General features: G+C 44.6%; 1 protein-coding gene across 6 annotated transcripts in view; it reads left to right on the top strand.

The window, feature by feature from the left end:
- Positions 1 to 21,703, top strand: part of MYLK (myosin light chain kinase) — a 346,647-nt gene that overhangs the window by 240,560 nt on the left and 84,384 nt on the right. For all 6 annotated transcript variants that reach the window (XM_090045981.1, XM_090045986.1, XM_090045983.1 and 3 more), the window contains 2 exons: positions 5,547 to 5,663; positions 8,722 to 8,808. In XM_090045981.1, the coding sequence (XP_089902107.1) occupies positions 5,547 to 5,663; positions 8,722 to 8,808 (204 nt within the window). The remainder of the gene's footprint in view (positions 1 to 5,546; positions 5,664 to 8,721; positions 8,809 to 21,703) is intronic.

The raw sequence follows: 21,703 nt of genomic DNA on the forward strand, positions 1-21,703 counted from the left end.
TCCTTAGCTGCAGAGATCCTCTACACCTCTGCTACAGTACCACTTCAGATATCCCATTCCTGTAAATGTATAGCCGAAGTATTTGTATTGCCCTTGATGGCAACACATTCTCATCTATAGGGATGTGAGCTTCTAGGTGCATTGGCAGTTGCCCGATTGCTCAAAACGGACCACAGGACAACATTCATTGTGAATTATGTGTTCCTCTGGAATTCATGAAGTGCCAGGATTCAAAATACTCATCTGAAGTTGCCAGGCTACGAGACTACAACTCCGAGACTATGAGAAAAGGATCTCTTTTCAGGAGGTCAGGGAGGGCTTCTGCAGAGGAAATACCAAATACTTCATTAGAAGACATTTGGCCTTCCAGCCCAGGGAACCGAGTATAGCCCTAGATCACAGAACACGGGCCTTTCAGGAAGTTTCTTTTTCCTGTTAAATCCCATCAGATATTATTTGTAATTGAATGCATTTAAATAGACACTGTTACACTCTCTAAGGAATGACAGCACAGACCAAGATTTACATGTTTAATAAGAAAATGCTTTCCAAGAGGATATTTAAAGTAGTTAGTGGATAATTAGTATATAGAAAGATTGGGCGGTCTAGTGCAGGGCTTTTCAAGCTGAGATGCATATGCACCCAGGGGTATGTGGTGCTTTTCCGAAAGGTATGTGCCTAAATTTTAATAATGATGGAGGAGCTTCTGATTAGTCATCACATGGTAAGTAATGGCATTGCTGCGCTTTGACACCAGCATTGACACTTTTCCTAGGGAATGAACATGTAGAGTCATGATGGGTGCAGGAGGTACAAGCAGCAACATTTTGCATGTACATAGCCAAAAGTTGGAAAACCACCGGTATAGTGGACAGAGCTCTGGAACGGCAAGCCAGAAGCCTGGATTCTGTTTCCAGCTATGCCACTGGCTTTCTCTGACTCTGAGCACTTCTCCTTATCTCTGCCTGCCTCTGTTTTCCCTCCTCCACCCTGTATATCTGCGGTATCTGTTTAGCTCAAAAGTTCTTTGGGGCAAGGACTCGCTCACTGGGCATATACGGTGACTGGCACGATGGGACTCCCCATCTCAGTTGAGGTCTATGGATGATTGAGGAGCGAGAAGCCCTCACTTCTGTGGGGTAGGTCCTTACAATGAGTAACACCTTACTCCATGAGTAATCCTGTTGATTCCTTTTGGACTACAGAGGTAGTGATGTTGTAACAGGCCAAGTAAGGCAGTCTTCAAAATGAGTGAAGGTGGTAGAATCTAGCCCTACATTATCCTGTGACCTTAGTTAGCCTGTTTGAGGAGCTGTATAAGTGGCAATAATAGAGTAAGCACAACACATGCTCATTAAATAATGAATTGGAGTCCTGGTTTGCATTTGGTACAGCTAAACATGCCAATGACATGAGCAAAGCATCAGTAGTGACATATCTGTCAGTTGAATATTGAGTTTCCATTGTGTGTCTTCCTTGTTACGACTTGTTAGTACCATGTTTTTGTCAATCCAGGGGTTGTGAGAATGTTGTACTAATCAGTGTATTGCTTGGGAAATGAGAGGGGTTAGATGCATTTATTTTGTTGCAGCCCAGCTACTGCTGTGTTACTCCAGCCACTAGTATACCCAAACATGAGCTAAAATCTCAGAACTGGTAATGGGAATAATGGATGATTTAACTAAAATGGTGAGCAGGGAAGGAGTGAACATTGGTGATGTTTAAAGCATTAGTCTTTTCGATCTCACCAGGTGTACCTGAATGGAGCAGCTAACATCTTTCAGAGCTAGCAACCTCCAAGTGAATGGCATATCAGTTTAATTCATCCTTTAACTAGACATGGGGTGCTCGGCCTCCAGCCCGCAGGCCAAATACAGCCCGTGGAGCCAGGGTTTCTAGCCTGTAGGGCTCACATGGGTCAGGAAACTTGACAGCAGAGGGGCAATGACAATACTGCCACCCTCCCCACTGCCAAGTTCCCAAACCCAAAGCTCCCTGTGGGCCAGGTTGGGGCTGGATCATGCCCCCTTCCTCCCTTGACCCCCACAGGCAGGGTGAGGCCAGGCTATGCCCCGTTTCCCTTGCGAGCCAGGCCATACCTCCTTCCCCCTGTGGGCTAGGTCCTAGCCACCCACTCTGCTCCATTCAACTGGATTGGGTCCCACTGCAACCACCCTGCATGCCAGATTGGGACCGCCAGTTGGATTCAGCCCGCAGACAGACCACCTGGCCTGCTGGCCAGAAAGGTTGCGCCCCACTGAGTAAGTCCTGTGCTTCTCAACCCCAGGGTGCCACGAGATCCTTTGAAGGGTGATGCAGGAAGTGTGAGAAGGTAAGCAGATAAGGGCAGTTGGGGCTCTTCCCACCTGGTCATTCCCCCATCCCCACTGCCTGGTCTCTCTGTAAAGAGGTAAGCACCATAATAAATTTGGTTTTGAAGTGGAATGCCACTCAATACATAGAAGTTATGGAGCGATGCCTTTAGTCTAAAAAGGTTGAGAACCACTGCTTTAAACCTTCAAGCATGTCACCTTCAATCAACTCTCTTCAGTTGATGTGAAATGCAGCTTTGTGCGTGTCCTGGTAGCTCCACAGAGGCTGGATTTTAAAAATACTGTTAACACAAAGCATGCTATGTCATGCGGTAAAGGGCATTCTGTTACTGGAAATCCTGAGGATTTGCTTGGAGCTATTCATTTCATGATGGGGACTTACCTCTTGGCCAGGGCAAGATGTTTCAATGAGCATGTTGAGTAAAGAAGATTTTCCATGAGTATTAGCTTGACTAAAGTTTTAGGGGCATATTTATAGTGCTCTGGACAGCCAGCTGGACTCTGCTCTCATTAGTAAGGTATCTGACAGTGCACACTGTATGCAAGTGTGTCTATTTTTGTAGTGTAAGCTGTAATAATGATGGTTTTCTGCGGAACTACGTTCTCTTTTTGGTGCATGTTCAATAGAAGTGTACCCGTGCTTTGGCTGAGATCAGCCAGGCTCCCCCATCAAGTTCATGAGCCAGCAGATGTTCCTTTGAATGTAAATGTGAAGGCTATCTCTGCAAGGGCTTTTCCAACATTTCTTCTCTGAAATGTGGCTGCTGATTGCAGCGTGTTTTGGGTTCCAGCATGATTCATTAGGATAGGTCATGTGAGGGAAACCACACACTTCTTTCCTTCCTGTGAAGCCTATTACATGTTCCAAAGAGGGTCAGTCCCTCTCTGCAGAAACAATTTTTCACTGGATTCCTCCAGGGGGGAAAGTAATGTTCCATATGCAGCTGAAAAACCAAGAAAAATGGTCTTTCTCTCCTTGTGGAACAAAGCAATTTAGTGAGGTGCTGTTTTGTTAGTATTTTTTTTCTATGTTGCCTTCCCTTGTATTATCCATTCCCCAAGAATTCAGTATCAGCATTGAAGCCTGGTCTCTGTTTCCCTAGGAGAAGCCTACAAATGGCACTGGTCTTCCTCTGGCGCAGCTCGAGGCAGTTCCTTTTGAAGGAACATTGGGGCTGGTTTCATCTGTGACCATTTTATCTCCCAGGCGGGAGGGGTAGGGAGTACAGGGAAATCAGACCCAGCCTGTAGTTAGCTTAGACCCATGCTAGGGCAGAGAGAAAGAGCAAATCCAGAAGAAGGCATAGGCAGACTATAAAGATGCAAGTGGGATAAACAGGGGGAGAGAGCGGTGTGAAGAACATAGCATGGTTAGGCTGAAGGCCCAGAATTTGTACCATGCTCTCTCTAGAGACCCTTCCAGTGAGGGAAGGAAGACACGAGCTCCTGTCCCCATATCCTCTGTTTAAGCAGAGTGAAGGGATGGCTGGAGATCTAGCTGGCTATTTGTGTTTGGCTTTTGCTTTGCCATGGGCGTGGATGAGCCAAATCACTCAAAGCGCCAAAGTAGCATAAAGATGATGGGGGATGTGAGGATGTGCCCGATGCTGGACTGAATAAGCCATTGTCGTGGCCCCAGCTAGTGGGAACAGGCCCTGCCTTGGCTCTCAGGACTGTAGCCCACGCTTAATAAAAGGAAATCTATCTCCCTTGGGTAAGGTTTCCACGGCCACAGCCGAGCACAGGCTGAATCCTGCATCCTGTCTCTGCAAACTCAAGAAACCCAATCCTTGAACATTTTCCAGAACTAGGACTTGGGTTGCTGCTTTCATACCACTGATTTGGTGGACTGCTTTTGAGAATTAGGTCCTATTAGGATTTTTATGTTCCACTTAAGTGGAATAGAGAGTCCATATAAGTGGATTTAGGCACCAGTGCAGTTCTTTTCTTCCCAGCTTGAGTCCCTGAAAAACTCTTAATGCAAAAGGTGAGGGAAAGTCCTGTTTAGTGACTCAGTCTTAAGGGTGAGCTGATAGTGTGCATAAAAAAAAATAGATGTATGAATACATTTTCAGGATTTAAAGAGGGTGGAATAAAACCATGGTTAAGTTGCCTCGGTCTACCAGTGCTTAATAGGTGGAATAGATGATCCTTAGTGTTACATTTGTTCTGTGAGCCATGTCATCAAAATGAAAGTAGCTGCCTTTTCAAATTACACACGCAGCTAGAGTTAACCATTTTCATCCTTGATGCCAACTTGAGCATTATACATGTGGAACCAAATTAACAGGTTACCCCTGAACATTTTGCAGAGATCCTGTTAGTTCAGTCTCAGGTTATGAGCTCTCAGGAAATCTTTGCTGTGTTGGTACAGGACCTAGCACAGTGAGAACCCAGTCTCAGTCAGACACTGCTATAATACAGAAAAGGCTCTGATCTCTACCAGCTGTTTATTTTAGGTGCAGGGGTGCTACCCTAATTTAAACAGCCTCTCTTAGATACATTATTTATTTCCTTTCAACCTTCATATAGAGGTGTCCTGAACCATTATGAAGTTGAGAGTTGGGCTCCAGGAAATGTTGTTCCTTTCTTCAGACACCAGCAGCAATAAAGAAGTTGTGATCTTCAGTAGGACTCAGGGGGTGCATCTACATGTGCACTGTAATATGGAGTTGACTGATTAGCTTCACAGTAAAGCATCACCATCTACACAAGTACCAGTATTAGGGTGCAGTAAATTAATTAACTCTTCCATAAGATAATACAGCTGGGGACAGTACTGTCTTCTGGCGGAGTCATTTACTGTGTTGCAACGCACGTGGATGGTGACCAGGACAGTAGCAATTTGAGCAAGGGTAGAGCAGCCCCAGACTGGCAGCAGGCTCTGCAGTTTCAGCACTCTCATGCCCCAGCCAGCCCCTCCAACACCCAGCACCACCACCTGGAGCCCACGACTGACCCCCCAAGCCCGCTGCCAGTCCAGGACTGCTCTGCTCTGGCTCAAAGTGCTGCAGTCCTAGGTGCACATGCGGGCACTGCAACTAGGAGCAGTGTATTCCGGGACAATCGCTCCATTGTATTCATTGAAAGCATTGTTGCATTCATTGTACATGTAGATGCACCCAGTGTTGCCCATTGCTGTCAACAATGCCATGCTTTCATGGGATTGAAAACAACACCTCTCTGACCTTTCTCTTCTCTCCTTTGTGTTAGAGTCCCTGTGTTCACTCACCATTGAGAAGGCATTGCCCGAAGACGAAGGCCAGTACAAATGCATCGCTGAGAATGCGGCTGGAAGAGTTGAAAGTGTTTGCAGTGTGTTGGTGGATGGTAAGTCCTTTGCCTAATGGAAAAACTCCTCCATTGCAATGTCTTCCTTCTCCCTCTTTCCATGGCTGTTCTTTCCCAGTTTCATTCCTTGGATAGAAAGCTGTAGAAAATAGCTTCCTGCTTCCCTCACACACTTACGTTCTTTCCATGAAAATGGGAACTTAATCCCCACTGTAAGGCGCCTGAGCAGGGAACCAGCATGGAGCTGCGTGCTGTGACTGCCTTGTGGTGTCATCCTTTTGTACTGTTGCCCACTGAGTTTCTAAAATGGTTTAGAGCAGTTAGTGTCACTAAATCTACTGAGGATTTCAGTGTCTGAGCTCTTTGCATTCTTTCAGTGTGTGTAAGAAGTAGGTATAGGAGATCTGTCTACTGCTCTCCCTCAGATCTATGCAAAGGGTAGTCTTAGTCTGCAGCCATGGCTGGTTCTGTTCAGCATGATCTCTGATACGTTATCTTTTCTTTGTTTGTTTTTTTCCTAATTCTTTTTGACATCCGCAAATCAGAAGGTGTTTAGAGAAAAGCAACCCTGAGCAGAAGTAAAAGCACAGTGACAAGACGCTCATTCATAATATAGCAGCCAAGGCATGAATTTTAGTTCAACGTTCAAGGTGATGATGCTAATGATACTGTATTTGCCTGTCGATATTTCCTGTCCTGGTCAAGCAGAATGCTGCAAGGCTGATAAAATACAGGTCACCTTTCAAAATGCAATACATTAATTCACAATAAACTGGTATATGTATTCAAACTAAACCAGTAGAACAAATGCTAATTATTAACTTGGCTTCAGCTTGGGAGCAGAGTAGATTTTTCTTGAATAACACAGTATTTTGCAATACAAAAAAAAAAAATCCAGTGTTTTCCAACACCTATCGTCAAGAGGCAGTTGAGATACAAATATTTATAGCATTGTAGGGCAGAAAAGACTATGAACTGCATAAGGCAGGGTATAGAATACCATCCAGTAATTGATGCAAAAATGAAATTTGTCTTCCTGTACTTAAAAAAGGTAGGAACTTGGATAGCCCCAAAAGCTGATTCAAGTAATAATGACTGATGTAGACAAATATGCTATTATCTTAATAAATTAAGATTTTATGGAGCCCTTTTAATTAGCATCATGGCTTAAATTTTTTACTTCGTTATGTCTTTAAACTTTATGAACAAGATTCTGCTAGGAGTATGGTTCATAAGAAAGACTGTCTAGAGAAGAAGTTCAGATTCTGGATCAAGCTTCCTATATCTATGTGGTTTAGGTAAGCATAATCCTGCCTTGAGGTGGCGGTGGACCAGCTGAGGTCCCTTCCAGCCCTTTTTCCCCCCGTATGATTCCCCTGCAGTTTAATAATAAAGGACTGGATTTCAAGGGGCTCAGGACCCAGTAGTTCCCTAAATCAACCTTTGCATCTCCTCGGTGCCAGGCTTCTCTGTACCTTTTTCCTGCCTGATCTCCCTCCTTATTTCCTTACCACTCATGAAGTTGTATTCTTGCCACTCCCATGGCTTTATTTCCCTGGCTACATTTCTTGCTGGCAACACACTACCTGGAAGGCTGGGGACAGCCTTAGGACTAGAGTGTCTTGGATCCTGTAAGGTTGTCAGTACATGGCAAAAGACATATTAATTCAAGACCTGATGACAGGAGTGGCATCACCGCGGCTGTCTGACACTGGCACCTCTTGTCCTCAGCACTTGCTCCTATAATGTTGGATGTTACAGTGACCACACTCCTGCCTCACAGCTGGCGCTCACTCCCACCTAGGGCTGCCAACTACTGCAGAGCACATTGGAAATTATTGCTGAAAACTAGAAATTTTGGGAAAGGGGACACCAGAGCAAAACTTGCTCTTAATAATCCCCTGGGGCCTTCACTGTCCACAGAGAACAGACTGGAATCTCTTTAAATTACAGTTCTGATCTGAAACGGGACTAAAAATAACACCTTCCTACTCAGCACATTGGCTTCCTCTGTGTTTCTAGAGTCCCAGCTCCTGATTTGACTGGCTAAAACTAAGTTTATATTATATCTTGTTCTTGTCTGTCCAGCAGGGCCAAAACACCTACAAGGGAGCATGCTGGATACTTCTGTTTCCTTTTGCCTCACTTAAATCACTAAATTCCAAAGCGATCAAAGACAGTAGTACTGCGCCTCACTGAAGGGGTAATATGGGAGTAGTGTGGGAGTTGGAAACATTTCTGAGGACATAATTTGGCCCAGAGACCCTTTATTTGGCTTAGGAGCAGTTGTGGGGGCAGACACAGATGGTTTTAAGATGAAATGTGAGAATCTCCACTATCTGACATGGTTGCCTGTCATTGCAATGGACCTGACTAGGTGACAAGCAGATCCCTTCTAGTCCTTCATTCCTCTATTAATAGAGGCAATGTTCATGTTCAGGTGCCAAAAGGAGCCTTCAGGGCTGAGGATTTGGTGGGTACAGGGTGAGGAGTCTTGCAAACCAACCAAAAACACTGACACACCAAACGCACTCCACTGTGTCACTTGTGTCATTATATCAAAGCAGATCTACCAGGTTTAAAAGTTTTCTTCAAGAAACTTGTATCTTTGTGTTCTGTTAAAGGCCAATTACTTTCAAAACTGCATTTTCTGTTGGTGGAAAAGATGTTGGCCAGATAGATCAGGTAGAAAATGGGATATAAAAATCCCACGTTGGAAGTGATCCTTTTTGGCACGTAAGTGGTTAAAGGCCTCCTTTGCACCTCTGTTCCTGGGATGTGCAGAAAGCAGCTCAGGATTAGTCCTCTTGAATCAGCTCAGTCAAAATAGGCCTGTCAGTTTTGGTAGCACAAGTGATTGTATCTGCTTCCTCAGCTCCCATGTGGAGCTGCCTCCCTCGTCCTTCTCCTCGTCTGTCCTCTGGCATTGTGCAGCCACTGTGTGCAGTTAATCCTGCCTAATAATGTACAAGCCAATGATTTCCTCTAGCTTTACATAAAGACCCAACAGAAATGAGTGGTAATTGAGGAGGGGGCCTTTCCACTTGCTCATTTTCAAATCAAATTAAGATTTTGTTGTTGTTATTTTTATTTTCAGAGCCTTCACCTACAAAGACCCCAAAGCCAACTGAGAAGAAGACAAAAAAGCCAAAGAGCTCACTTCCCCTTGTATTGGCAACAGAGAGTAAGTGGTAGTGACTTAATTGCTTCCTTTTCACTGCAATCATAACAGTGTTTTGGGACCTTGTGTTACTTCCCTTCTGCTGGCAGGCATAGGAACTGGGCAGGCAGCTTGTGTTGTTTCTTTAACCTTTCCATACAGGTCATGCGAATTGAGCCTTGGGAGGGGAGGGAAGGGAATAGGAGGAGGAGGAGAAACTTACAGTCCAGACCTATCCTGCTAAATTCTCAGTTCCCATAAGGATGCAGTAAACTCATGGCACAACTTATTTTCCAGTTGTCTTCCAAAATGTACATGGAAATTCTTGAGCAGTTTTTTGTCCTTGCTTGTTCAAGTTTTACTACATCCTGTGTAGATAAGAGAAGGTGACCTGGGTGTCTTTACCTCCGGATTTAAAATTCTGGCAATAGTATAGTCTTCTCTCTTCATTCCCTGTGGGGGTAGGGAGTGTGTCTGTGTGCTTTTTAACTTAAAATAGTCTGGCTGATTGTGATGTTAATTAAATAACTTATCCCTAGCCATAAAATGGAAGAATCCCGTTATGCCAGTAATACACATTAAACCTCTCTGAAGTTACAGCACACTTACAACTCTGCATGTGCCTGCTGAGCTGAGAGAAAAAGTGCTTTTTTAAATAAAACATTAAACCCAGAGCAGTAATGTCACTGTTTATAAATTCCAAATTGCACGGTTGCATTGGAAAGGAAGAATAGCATGACGTACAAATACATCCCTGAAATCAAACCGTGCTTCTTGAAGGTAACATAAATTGTCTAGTACAGTACCTCCTAAGAAGATGTGGAAAGAAAACTCTCTTAATGGAAAAAGCATGCCTTCCTTTTCAAAACCTGACTGTGTCCAGCGCCTTTTAATGGAAGCACAAAATAGTTTCATTGTCTATTTAAAATAAGATGTCATCTGCTTCTCCTGTGTGACATATTTAAAACATGTTGTAAATGTTCCCAATACAATTTGATGATGCTCCATAACTGTTCAAGTCTTGAACAGTACCCAGCAGGCTCTTGATTTGTAATAAGTCTGGGTATATGATGCAACCATTTAGTAATGATGCACATCATGCAGGAATCCTATCTTCTGTCAGTGCTCCCTATCTTCAAAGACTTATTCTTCTGCTTCTTCCAGCCTCTGACTAGAGCTGCCAAAGCAACTTCAGAATTGCATTTTAAAACTCACATCCTTGGCTGGTACAAATCCAAACAGCTCCATTACTTTCATGGGAGCTACACTGATTTGCATCAACTAAGTTGATGCAACTAAGGGACTGGGGGAATGGAGGGTGGGGGAGAGGAGGAGGCAGGGAGGGAAGCAGCACAAGGAAGCAGGAGGCAACTGGGGTTTGTGTAGCATGGGCATCAGCAGGGCTGAGGAGACAGGGAAGCTCTGTCCCCAGCCCAGTGCTACAGGGTCAGAGGGCTCTCCCATACCAGCGGTGTTCAGCTCCTGGTTCCTGGGGGGAGCTGGGAGCTGAGCAGTGCCAGGACCAGGGACAGGGAGCTCCCCCATACCCTCAGCAAGCAGAGCAAGAGGAGAGCTCAGGGCACTGCTGCCGCTCAGCCACGAGTCATTGCCCCAAGCCAGTGCCAGAGAGCCAGGCTGTAATCCCAAGCTCCGTGCTGGAGCTGCGTACAGTTCCCCCAGATCCAAAGTGTATTTCTATTCCATTCTTTTTATGCATTAGAACTACTTGCATCAAGCCCATATCAGTGCATCTTACAGTTTGATGATTTGCTGATGGATGATCGTTATTATTACTAGATTCCTACATACCTTTCCATATCTGTTGTACCAGGCTTTCGTTGTACCTTCCTACGTGCTTGCCTAATGATTGATCACATTTTGTGTCTTGCATCTTTCCAATTTACTGATCAAAGGACTTATTCTCCTATGCATCTATTGTTTAAGGTTTGGTATTACCTTCCTAAGTGCTTTTATCTACTGTGGCAGTTCATGCTGTTTCTGTCCATCTCGGGACATTCTTGAGCAGAACTTTAGACCTTCAGGCTTTTAATTCCTCCTACTTCTGGCCTACTTTGTGGCCTACACTGGTCTATATTACAAAGGGGGTTTGAATACCCAATTCACACTCATTTTAATAAGAATTGGGTTTCCAGATTCCTTAAGCACCTTTGACCATCTCAGATTCAAGTCTCCCAGGGGCTGTTTTGGGAGCCTGTTTTTGTGAGAAGCAACATGTAAATAACTGAAGCAGGAGCCCTTACCTCTTTACATATACACTGCAATCTCCCTCTGCTGCCAATATTCTGCTTAAGAATTGTTATCTGCCAAAGAACGGAGTTAGCCACTGAGATGTGTGTGTCCCTCTTCAGGGATCTCATCTTTCCCAAGTGCGGGCATCTCTTGAGAACAACCATAAAATACCCACTTACCTTAAAGCATGGGTTAAATTGTGCTCCAGTTTCTCTAATCTATGTTACATCCTCAGCCCCCATTAACCACAAAACCCTCTGCCTGCTTGCAGTTATATTTTTGGTTTAGCTCTGGTGTTTACATTGCCTGACAGTACTTTTGCTTGCAAATCTATTTAAACTAATAAAAAGCCAAAATGTTATTTAAAAAGAAAATTTGGCCAACTCACACATTTTATCTGAAAGGCCATATTTCAACCTAACAAATACCTTGTCATATTGTTGAGTGGGTTTTCTATCTATATTCACATCTGTACTATATCTTTGGCAAATGCAGTTCAGGAATGGCGCGTTCTTTCTCCATAGTAATAAAAAAATCTGTAGCTTTGTTATGCTGGCATTCATAAAAATATTTTTGTTTAGTCTTTGTCTCTGTCCTTTTTCCCCTCTTTTTCCTCTCAAAGTTCCCCATGAGGTTTTGGGTTTAAACAGGCCGCAGAGCAAAACTCAGCTGAAACCACCAAATTTCACTTGGTTTCATCTTAAAATAATATGAAACTGCACACTTTGTCCACTGAATCTATAAATTGTCCCTCTTCTTGAAACTTGAGCCCACAGGCTCCGAAGTTGCAACAGCCTTCAGAAACTTCTTGACAAACCTGGTTTGTCTTTTAAAACGTGCAGCATCCCTAAGTCCAGAGGAGTTTTGAGTCTTGTGACCATTCTGCAAACTCTAGATGTTAACTCAAAGATGAAAAGAGCAACTTGTAAGTGAGAACATTATGGTCTGGGTGCATCGATCTCTAGCTATGGAGATAGCTGAGCAAGCAGTCAGAGGCTTGCCAGTCTCATCACAAGAATGATATGCAGCCTGGTTCTACCCGCCAAAGTCAACCAAATGGATAAAAGCAGAAATACCCCATTTGGTGATTTGAACAGCATTTGATTTAACAGCTGGTCTTGTGGCCTACGCCTGTATTACATTACAGCTGCAACAGGTAGCAGAGACTGTATATATTCTTTCTGCCTTTTAAAAATACCCACATGCAACACAATTTTCTGTATTTCCATAGTTACCATATTACCTAGAAGAAGATACAATTTCCACTGAAGGCAATGTAGGCATATCTAGTTATCTACCTAGCTATCTAAAATTAGAGCTCAACCCAGTGTCTTTGTTCAAAAGCCCAAAGTCAAAAGAGAAAATTGAAGAAAATTAGATAAAAATGAGAGTATCTTTAAAAAGCTTTAGAGAAAAGCTTTGGAACAGAGATCCGAACTGTTTTGTTCTGAAGCAGGATTCATTTTTACTTGTGAGATTTTAAATTATGGAGCAGGGTACAATAGGGTCTTAATTAGATACTTAAGTGCCGCTCAAATACTAAATAGGTAGAATAGGATGTGGCTCCAGGTTCCTTTAAAAATGAATGGTTATCCAGATCCCTTGGTTCGCTTAAAAAAGCAAAGTCTCTCCCTCACTGTACAATAGACACTAATTAAAGGGATAGTGCAGTCCCCTCTCTCTGCTTTGGAAACTGAGGCAGAAGTTTAAGGCCAAGATTATCAAGAGTGACTAGTGCTTTATAGTCCTCAAGTAGATAAGTTACAAGAGACTACATTTCAGAGGTGCACTCAGCATTTTCCAGTATTTAGGCCCTTTCCATGATCTCGGGTTGCGTACAGTTTCTTTAGCGCAATCTTTAGTTTAACTTGCCCAGGGCCACACACAGTCATGACAAAGGTAGGATTAGAGCATCTGTTTCCTAACGCCCAGCCTTGTGCACCTTCTGCTCTTTCAGACTGGCTCTTCAAAGTTAACTTGCTAAAAAGTCATGAAATGTATCCCTTGTGCCAGAGTAGATTTACAGGCCTAAGCACATTTGTTTTTGGAAAACATCTACTTCTTAAGCACCAAAAGAGCAACGAAAAAAGCGGGTGATGTTGGAAGCTTTTGCAGGGTTTTTACCAGTACTTAGTGCAGCACAGCTTTGTTATGGTAGGAACTGCGTGCAGGTTTCAGCAACTCAGCAGACATGTAAGCTCTGAAATAGTCTGATAATTCATCCTGCCTGAATCGGAATCAAGGTATATAGTGGAAGAGTTAAAAACCTCTGCATGTCTTGCAAGAAATGCCTACTGCATTGTGTAGGAACTGAATATTAAGGAAAGGTAATGTCAAGGTGATGTTGCCATGGTGGTCCAGGAGGTATGCAAGAGGCACGAATTCTTGTGAATGGTCTCTTTTATTGGAGCAGCTATGGTTGGTGTAGACATAGGAAAGCTTTGTTATCGCTGTACACTTCCCCAGGCTTTGGGTACGGTGACATTACCTCTGTCTATACCAGCAGTACAGGTGGTCCAGCAAAGACATCGCTCACAAGATTTCTTGCCTCAAAGTAAAGGTGATGAACTCGGGCCATCAGAGATGGAGAAAAAGTCTCAGAGATATACTGGATTTCCCCATCCCAGTTGCATCTGTGCTGTATCCACTTAAATAACACATGCTGAAAGAGGGCTCTAACACAGTTAATCTTATCAAATGCAGCTTCTTTCTCTGCTAAGTGAGAAATGCTTCAGGGTATCTCAGAGAAAATAGTGTTAGTGTATTGATTTTTTTTTTTTTTTGGAATGAGCAGTACCTGTTGTCTTGTGATATAAATCTTTGTATCTGCTACTACATAAAATCTGTTTAATTTCATGTCAAACACAAGTCAGCGGAGCAATGCTTTCTCTTGCTGACATTTGTTAATATAACGTCACCGCTGACACTGTCCAGAACAAATCTTCTGGACGGCTGTGCTGCTATCTTTCCAGATCTGATTTCTCAACATCAGTGTCTCTCAGATACCATGCTGAGCGGCATCATTGAAAGAGCATGTCGTAAATGTAAATGGGTCATGGTCTTTTAATCACGCTACTTATTTATCCCTGTAGCAAGGAGCACTTGGAGCATTTTAATTACTGTGGAAAAATTAGGAGTCAATGGGCAAGCGATTAGCACATGGTTTTGTTACTTGCCCGTCAGTAAACAGCCTTGTCAGAAGATCCAAGTGTGTTGGCGCCGTTTTAGGTAAACGTCACCCTGAAGAACTAGATTTGACATGTCTGCTTGGGCTGGTGTATAATCAAATCATAAAGCACGTCAGTTTATTCACTGTTTTCCATTCCTTATCAAGAGGGAACAATGGCTTCTGCGAGTTACAAGTCTGAGCCATTAGTGCATATTTCTCCCTTATAAAATGAAATCCTTCTGCTTCTGTCAGTTAAGTGATATTTTTTTCAAGCTCTTTTTCCTCAATATACAATTTGCCCAGTTATAATCAATGACTTATTCCCCTCCTTGAGAGGAGGGAGAAAATGATCAGGTCTGAGACGTCCTTTTCACCACAGGCAATCAAAGACTCATAGGTCAGGGAAATCTTCTACAGGCCACTTCGGTGCTTCAGGGCCTGGTGATTTCCTCCTGCAAGCAATGGGAAAGCTCTGTTGCAAAGGAAGGATAAAAATGTCAGAATAGAGACCTGCGTAGAGGAAATGGTTGTAGAGTTTTGCAAAGCCAGTGCTCAGCCTAAGCATCTGGGCCGAGGCACTGTGCTGGGGTTGGAGAGGGAAAGCAGGCTTACGCCACTGTAAGGTTTTTCCTTGCTTCCCTGAAGGGTTAGATGTGCATTCTTTCTTTCCCGGCATGTCTGTACCCCACTCTGTGTGCACTGCCATGCATAGGGCAGGCATGCTTTCCATGCACTTAAGTGCAAAGTATCTGCGGGACATGTGTGCATGACACTTTAAAGCGGGTTAAATGCTTTAACGGCATTGGTGTTTGCACGCTTTGGCGGTATATTGCACATTAATACCAGCTGGTGTAGCACATTCGGGAGCATAATGCACCTTAAATGACTTTGGGGAGCAGCAAACTTAAACACCTCTGAGGAGTTTTAGTTTGCTGCCCTACAGCTGTGGAGTGAAGCACCGGGCTCCGTGCGGCTCAGGGCCTGTGCAGGAAGCCGTGCAGGCAGCCTGACAGCAGCCCGGGAAGACAGGCTCCACCAAAGGAAAAAAAAAAGCGGTGAGCTTGATCCTACTTGCAAGAGCTGCCTGGATGTATGAGCCGCGTAGGGCCCCATTCTTTCTCTCCATAGCTGCAGTGCCCCCCAGGACTGCCCAAGCCATGTGCCTGCGGTCAGGTACTGTCTGGTGGTGGGGGCCACCGCTACCGCGGAGGGAAGCACCAGCCTCCCGCCACAGTCCAGGGACCGCTCTGCCCACTGGCAGCTCGCCCTCCTCTCCCCTCCCCACCGCCGGAAAGGCAGGTAAGACATGGGTGTACCCAACACAGGGGTTTACTTTGCACTAAATTGAAGTAGTATTTTAAAAAACCCACTGCTTCAATTTAGGGTGAAGTAAACCCCCGTTTCGTCTACACATGCCTCAGCTGTCTAGAAGATCAGTCCCATTGCCAGGGAGACCCCTTCCCCCACAGAGGAAAGCATTGGATTTGACCCCGGCTGCTGCTGAAATCTTCCTCCCTGGATCCTGAGCTACATTGTTCAGCTCTGGATCTGAAGCTCCCTATGGCTCTGGGTGATATGAGCTGGCTCATTGGACTAAGTACAATGGAGAATGACTTTGTGCCCCTGAAAATTAGCCTAATAAATACAAACTGGCTGAACTGAAATGTCACAAAAGGGACCCAGCTTGTAAAAGAGAACTCAGCTACTGTATATATAAAGCAGTAAAGAAATATTAATTTATTATGCAAGTCATTTCTCCCAAGTGCCCAGTTCAGCACTATCTCACTTATGCCAGGTATGCTGTTCGACTTCGCTGGGTTACTTTATAGTTTACACTATACTGACATTCCCAACTGAGTTAATATTGGCAAAGAACAGTATTTTCCATGGACTTTGCTTACAGTCCAGGCTACATAGCTGCATGTTGATGGACGAGGAGAGTGCCGTTTATTAATCATATCTCATGGAGACAAATGAAAGCATCTCCATGGGTACATTTTTTTGCAACATGAGCCTGAACTGGAGTAAGGTCGCAAACTTTAAATGCCCAATCCAAGCATGGGGGAACGGTGGGTTGGAACAGAGATAGAGGGGGAAGCTTTTGGTCTTAAAGCTGGGCTCCAGAACCCACACGGAGACTTCAGAAGAGACCTGATATCCAGAGGGGCCGAATACTGAGCTGCCTCCAGTGAAGGCACTGACAGCTGCTGAATGCTCAGCAGTGTTGAAAATCAAGCTCCCTTACTCAGGATCTAAATAAATATTTAGCACCCTAGCTTTAGGCCTGAAAGCTTGACCATAACGTCTTAGTGCCTGATCCTGTATTGTTGCAGTTGATGGCAGGGGGGTGGCAGTTTTGGGGCTCAGACCCTCCCAGGCTGAGTGGAATATGAAGACAATAAAAGCTAAGAGCATTTACTGTCTCTGCCTGCCTCTCACTGAAGTCAATACTAAAATTCCCTTTTCCTTCAGTAGTACCAAGTCAGGCTGCAAGATGCTGTATTTCTGTGCTATGCTAAATCTCTTTAGTACCTGGTTTGTCTTCATGTATTGCATTGTGTTATCAGAACTGGGTTGAAATGTTTGCCTCATATACCTTGTCTCCTAAAAGAAAATATTTACAATAATCATCTCCCATATTATGTTCCTTTGAGTTATTGAAGATCCAGGTGTGTTGATCTATGCTTGGTCTGCTCTTCTTTAATTGGCAAAGTCTCTGTGAATCTCTCCAGATTTCTTAAGAGACACTGGGAGAGAAGAATTAATGACAGGGTGATCTCTGTATGACTTGGAAGGTGAATGCACAGTTTTCCATCAAACCAGCTGGTCATTTTTAATGAGAAAATAAGTGATAAAAAATGTTGCTCAAACAGCTTCGTCATTGTCATGGATGCTGTTCCCCAGCCTAGATTCTGTGTGTCACCAAACTTAGCCTGACTCTTCCTATCTTTCAAATACTTATTTGGAAGGCTGCAAGAAATGTGATGCTTGACCAAAAGGAGAAGCAGTAACTAAGTTTTCATCCTTCCCTGAAGTTTCCATCCTCTCAGCAGTGGTCTGTTGTCACTGCTGCCTTTTCCTTTCTGGCTGTCACTGTAGGTTACCACCTCTGTGCAAGAAGTCCTTACAGCCTGCAATGGGAAATTCTTATAGCTTGTGCTTTTAGGTCTGGAAAGCTTTGGTTCAGTGTGCCTACCAAGATGCAGGCCATCACAGTTGGGTGGCTTGAGCGCATATCTATGTATGCTTTTCTGTGCATAGAAAAAAAACCCTAAGTTTTTGACCATTTGATATAGGAGATAGAGAGAGAGAAGATTCTTCAGTCGTCCATGTTTTAAGAGCTGAAAGTGTTGTTATGTTTTCATTTGAATGTATTTGTTGCTGCCACCTAGGGAAAGGCTGAGAAGCCAGCTCTAGGAAAGCAAGTGGTCGGTGCCATTTCTGGTTGATCATAACAGCTTCCATCCCCACCATTTCACTTCATTTACCAGACAATGTTTCTTCCAGCGCTCTCACTTCTGCTCTTTTCTGTTAGCAGAGTCAATAGGTAGTTTAACAGGAAAGGAGAGTGGAATGACTCCAGGATTGGCTGGTGGTCTTGTAGTGAGGCAGAGGACTGGAACGCAGGAGCTACACATTCACTTCCCAGCAATGCCCTTCCTACAGGACCTTGGGGAACTGCCTTTTTATCTCCTTACCTTTGTTAACTGTCTATAAAAGTAGGAATGATAACACCGAATTTCTCTGTTCTTTGTCTTGCTCAGTAAGTCCTGAACAAGTCATGGAACTGCTGAGAGCAACAAAGTCAAGTGTCTCTTGTAAGTGTGTGTGTGCACGCGCAGTGGAGGCCCAGGGTGGCAAACTCTTTGGGGCAGGGGCTGTCTCATAATTTGGGTATACAAGGACTAGCACAGAGAGGCCCCATGGTCAAATAAGGCTTCTGGGTACTGCAGCTGATCACATGTAAATCTAACAGTGTGTCAATGTATATTAATAATGTTGCTAGAGTCTTTCCATTTGATTCCAGTGTCCTATGGAATAATGGTGTGTGTGCGTGTGTGTGTATCTATCTATATATATAGATATACACACACATAAATTATATGTGTGTGTGTATATAGATACATATATGTGTATGTATGTATATACACACACACACATATATGTTGTGCGTGCACGCGCATACGTGTGTGTGTATTTTTTTATTTTTTTTAGCAGCTATTGGTACTAGAGGCATCTCGTAATTGACAGCTGGCATAACTGATCCCCAAGCGAGATACAAAAGTTTTTTATTTCAAGTTGCTAGAGAAGTTTCCTGCCCATGTTACCTTTTGCTCATGTGCTTTTACTGCAGGGAGAATGCAAGCCACAAATATTAATTCCTATGCTGCAAGATTTAGTCACATCCCAGGGTGGGTGAAGACTCTTGCATATTTAGGGTAAAACTGAGACTTCAGGGTAGGTCTGAAGCAACAGACTGCATGAGGCAGAAACAGTCTATGTCTTTAAAGAGTCACAGCCTGGGGAGGAAAATAGATTCATGGCTGCATTTGTCTTCCAGGCAGTGCATTTGTCTGCAGTAGTGGGAGTAGTAGCAAGTAAAGTGGTCGGGAACAGAAAAAAACCTTACTGGGTTGTGGGGTGATGCTGATTCATCAGAACGGAGAAATTTGGGGGGGAAGATGCCTGTTTCAACAAGGTTATTGACAGGAAACGTTTTTCAGCCGAGGAATGGAAACCATCACTGAGAGGAAGCCCTGAGCAGTAGTTTGGTCACCAAGAGCATTCACATGGGTTGTTGAGAGCCTTGGGCTGAATCAAGCAGAGCAGGGACTCGAACCTGGATCTCCCGCCACCCCGCTGAGCATTCTGGGTATTGTGGTTCAGGGTGGGGTCCATTCAGGCTTTCTTGTAGGAGTGTTTTTTCTTTGGCTTAATAATGCCATATTCCTCAGCCTATAGAAAGACCATGGTTGCCTGACTGACCCAGTGTTTATGGCACTTGCCTGGGACGTAAGAGGTTTAAATTCCTGCTTCCCTGAATATTTACTCATTGGCAGAGCTATTCTTAGGCTGACAGTCACTTCCCATTATAAGATCCCATTTTCAGTTGCTAGTGACTTTGCTAGATTTTACCCGTGTGAGCTGAAATTTTCCATTCGGTTATCTCATTTGTCTTAGCCTGATTCTTTTTCCTGTTTTGTACTGGTCTTGGCTTTGAGGGGAAAAAATCAGTCTAAAGGTTTAACCTTTTTCCAAGAGAACATATTTTTTTTTAAAATTGCAACATTTATTTTTTGCCAGCTGTAGGGCCTCCATGCTTTGGAAGAGAGATTTGAAATTTGGCAGAGAGGGCAGTCTCTGGGTCAAGGATGGGCCTTGTGCTTCCCCTTGGAAAATCTGCCCAAATTCGACCAAGTTATATGTTGAAATGTAGCAGTTTGCACATGCTCAGTGGAGATTCGCTAGGGTTTAATAACTACAGCATCTCTGTGGAGTCCATCCTCACTGCTCAAACATGAGAAGCTGGGAGAGGTATAGGACTGCAAATGTCCCATCCCGCGGGGGGTGTCTCATCCCCTCGCAGGCTCTATATGAAACCTGAATGTGCAGAAGCAAGTAAGGCTGCTCCATGGGGCCCCGTCTGCTTCAGCGCTCAGGATGGATAGAGGTCATCCAGTGAGCAGGTTCTCAATATTTTGCTTCATGGCCACGGTTCAGCACATAACCCTGTGCCTTATTTCTTTGAACACTGTTTGAACTCTGCTTTGGAGACAGAACTGTTCGTTCCTTTATGAGTTGTCTCTAGCATTTGTCCCTCTAGTATCTGAATGCTTTGCAGATGTTAATGAATTTACTTTCTCAGAGAGAAAGGGGTCTCGTTATCCCCTTTGAGAACTGATGTGCAGAAACGGAGAGCTGTGACAAGAAAAGTGTCTATTAATTTTGCTTGCTCAAATTGAGACAAATGGCTATTTTTGGAGACTTTGGAATCATTTATGGCACGGCACCCATTGGCTTCATCTGCAGCGCAAAGTGCTCAAATTTTCTGCAGATCCAACTGCTGAAGTCTCCAGTGTCAAGACCAGATCCACTGCCTTAACCATGCAGCCATCTTTTCCCTGCCCCTGTCTCATTCACATCTATACTTCCTAGCTTCTGCCACAGACAACAGTCTGCTGTAAGATCCTGACTCTTCCCCAGAGCAGGTGGAAAATCGTGTCATAGTATCAAAGTACTTAGGGTCAGAAAGGACCTAAACAGATCATCAGGTCCAGCCAACCTCCTTCCCCCAGCAGGAACGGGTGCTGGGGTCCTATCACCCCAGGCAAATATCTATCCAGCCTCCTCTTGAAGACCCCAAGTTAGGAGAGAGCACCACCTCCCTTGGGAGTCCATTCCAGAGCCTGGCAGCCCTAACTATAAAGTAATGTCTCCTGGTGTCTAGCCTGAACCTTCTCCCTAACAATTTGTGGCCATTATTCCTAGTAACCCCGGGTGGTGCCCAGGGGAACAGAGCCTCCCCCAATTCTTGCTGATCCCCCCTGGTGAGTTTGTAAACGGCCACCAGATCCCTCTCAGCCCTCTCTTGTGGAGACTGAATTGGTTCGGGCCCTTTAGCTTCTCCTCGTAGGTCCTGCCTTGCTGCTCCTTGACCATGCGAGTGGCCTCCTCTGGACCCTCTCCATGTTGTCCACATCCCTCTTGAAGTGCAGCACCCAGAACTGAACACAGTACTCCAGCTCCGGCCTGACCAATGCCGCATAGAGGGGGAGGACCACCTCCTCGGACCTGGTTGTGATGCATCTGTAGATGCTTGACATAGTGCGGTAAGCCGTACTGACTGCTGCCTTGCATTGGCAACGATGACTCCAAGATCCCTTTCTGCCTCTGTATTGACAAGAAGGGTGTTCCCCAGCCTATAGGTGTGTTGCTGGTTCCTTCTCCCTAGATACAGCACCATGCAGTTGACTGCATTGAACTCTATCCTATTCTCATCCGCCCACCTCTGTAACCTGTCTAGATCTAGCTGGATTCAGTCCCTTCCCTCCAGCATGCCCACCTTGCCCCACAGCTTGGTGTCATCAGTGAATATGGACAATGTGCTTTCCACACCCACATCCAGATCGCTGATAAAGAAGTTGAACAATACAGGCCCCAGGACCGAGCCCTGGGGGACCCCACTGCCCACATCCCTCCACGTTGAAAATGACCCATCCACCACCACTCTCTGGGTGCACCCATCTAGCCAATTGCCACCCATCTGACCGTGTAGGCATCAGTGTCACAGTCACTAAGTTTTTTTAAGAGAATGTGCTGGGAAACTGTGTCAAAGGCCTTCTTAAAGTCCAGGAAGACGACATCCACCCCGACACCCTCATCCAGGGACTTTGTGACCTGATCATAAAAAGAAACCAGGTTAGTCAGTCTGGACCTGCCCTCAGTGAACCCATGTTGGTTGCCCCTGAGCATCTCCTCCCCTGCTGGGCCCTTGTAGAT

The sequence above is a fragment of the Crocodylus siamensis genome, chromosome 4 (assembly GCF_052110815.1).
Source record: "Crocodylus siamensis isolate JL-2025a chromosome 4, ASM5211081v1, whole genome shotgun sequence".
Classification (NCBI taxonomy): Eukaryota; Metazoa; Chordata; order Crocodylia; family Crocodylidae; genus Crocodylus; species Crocodylus siamensis.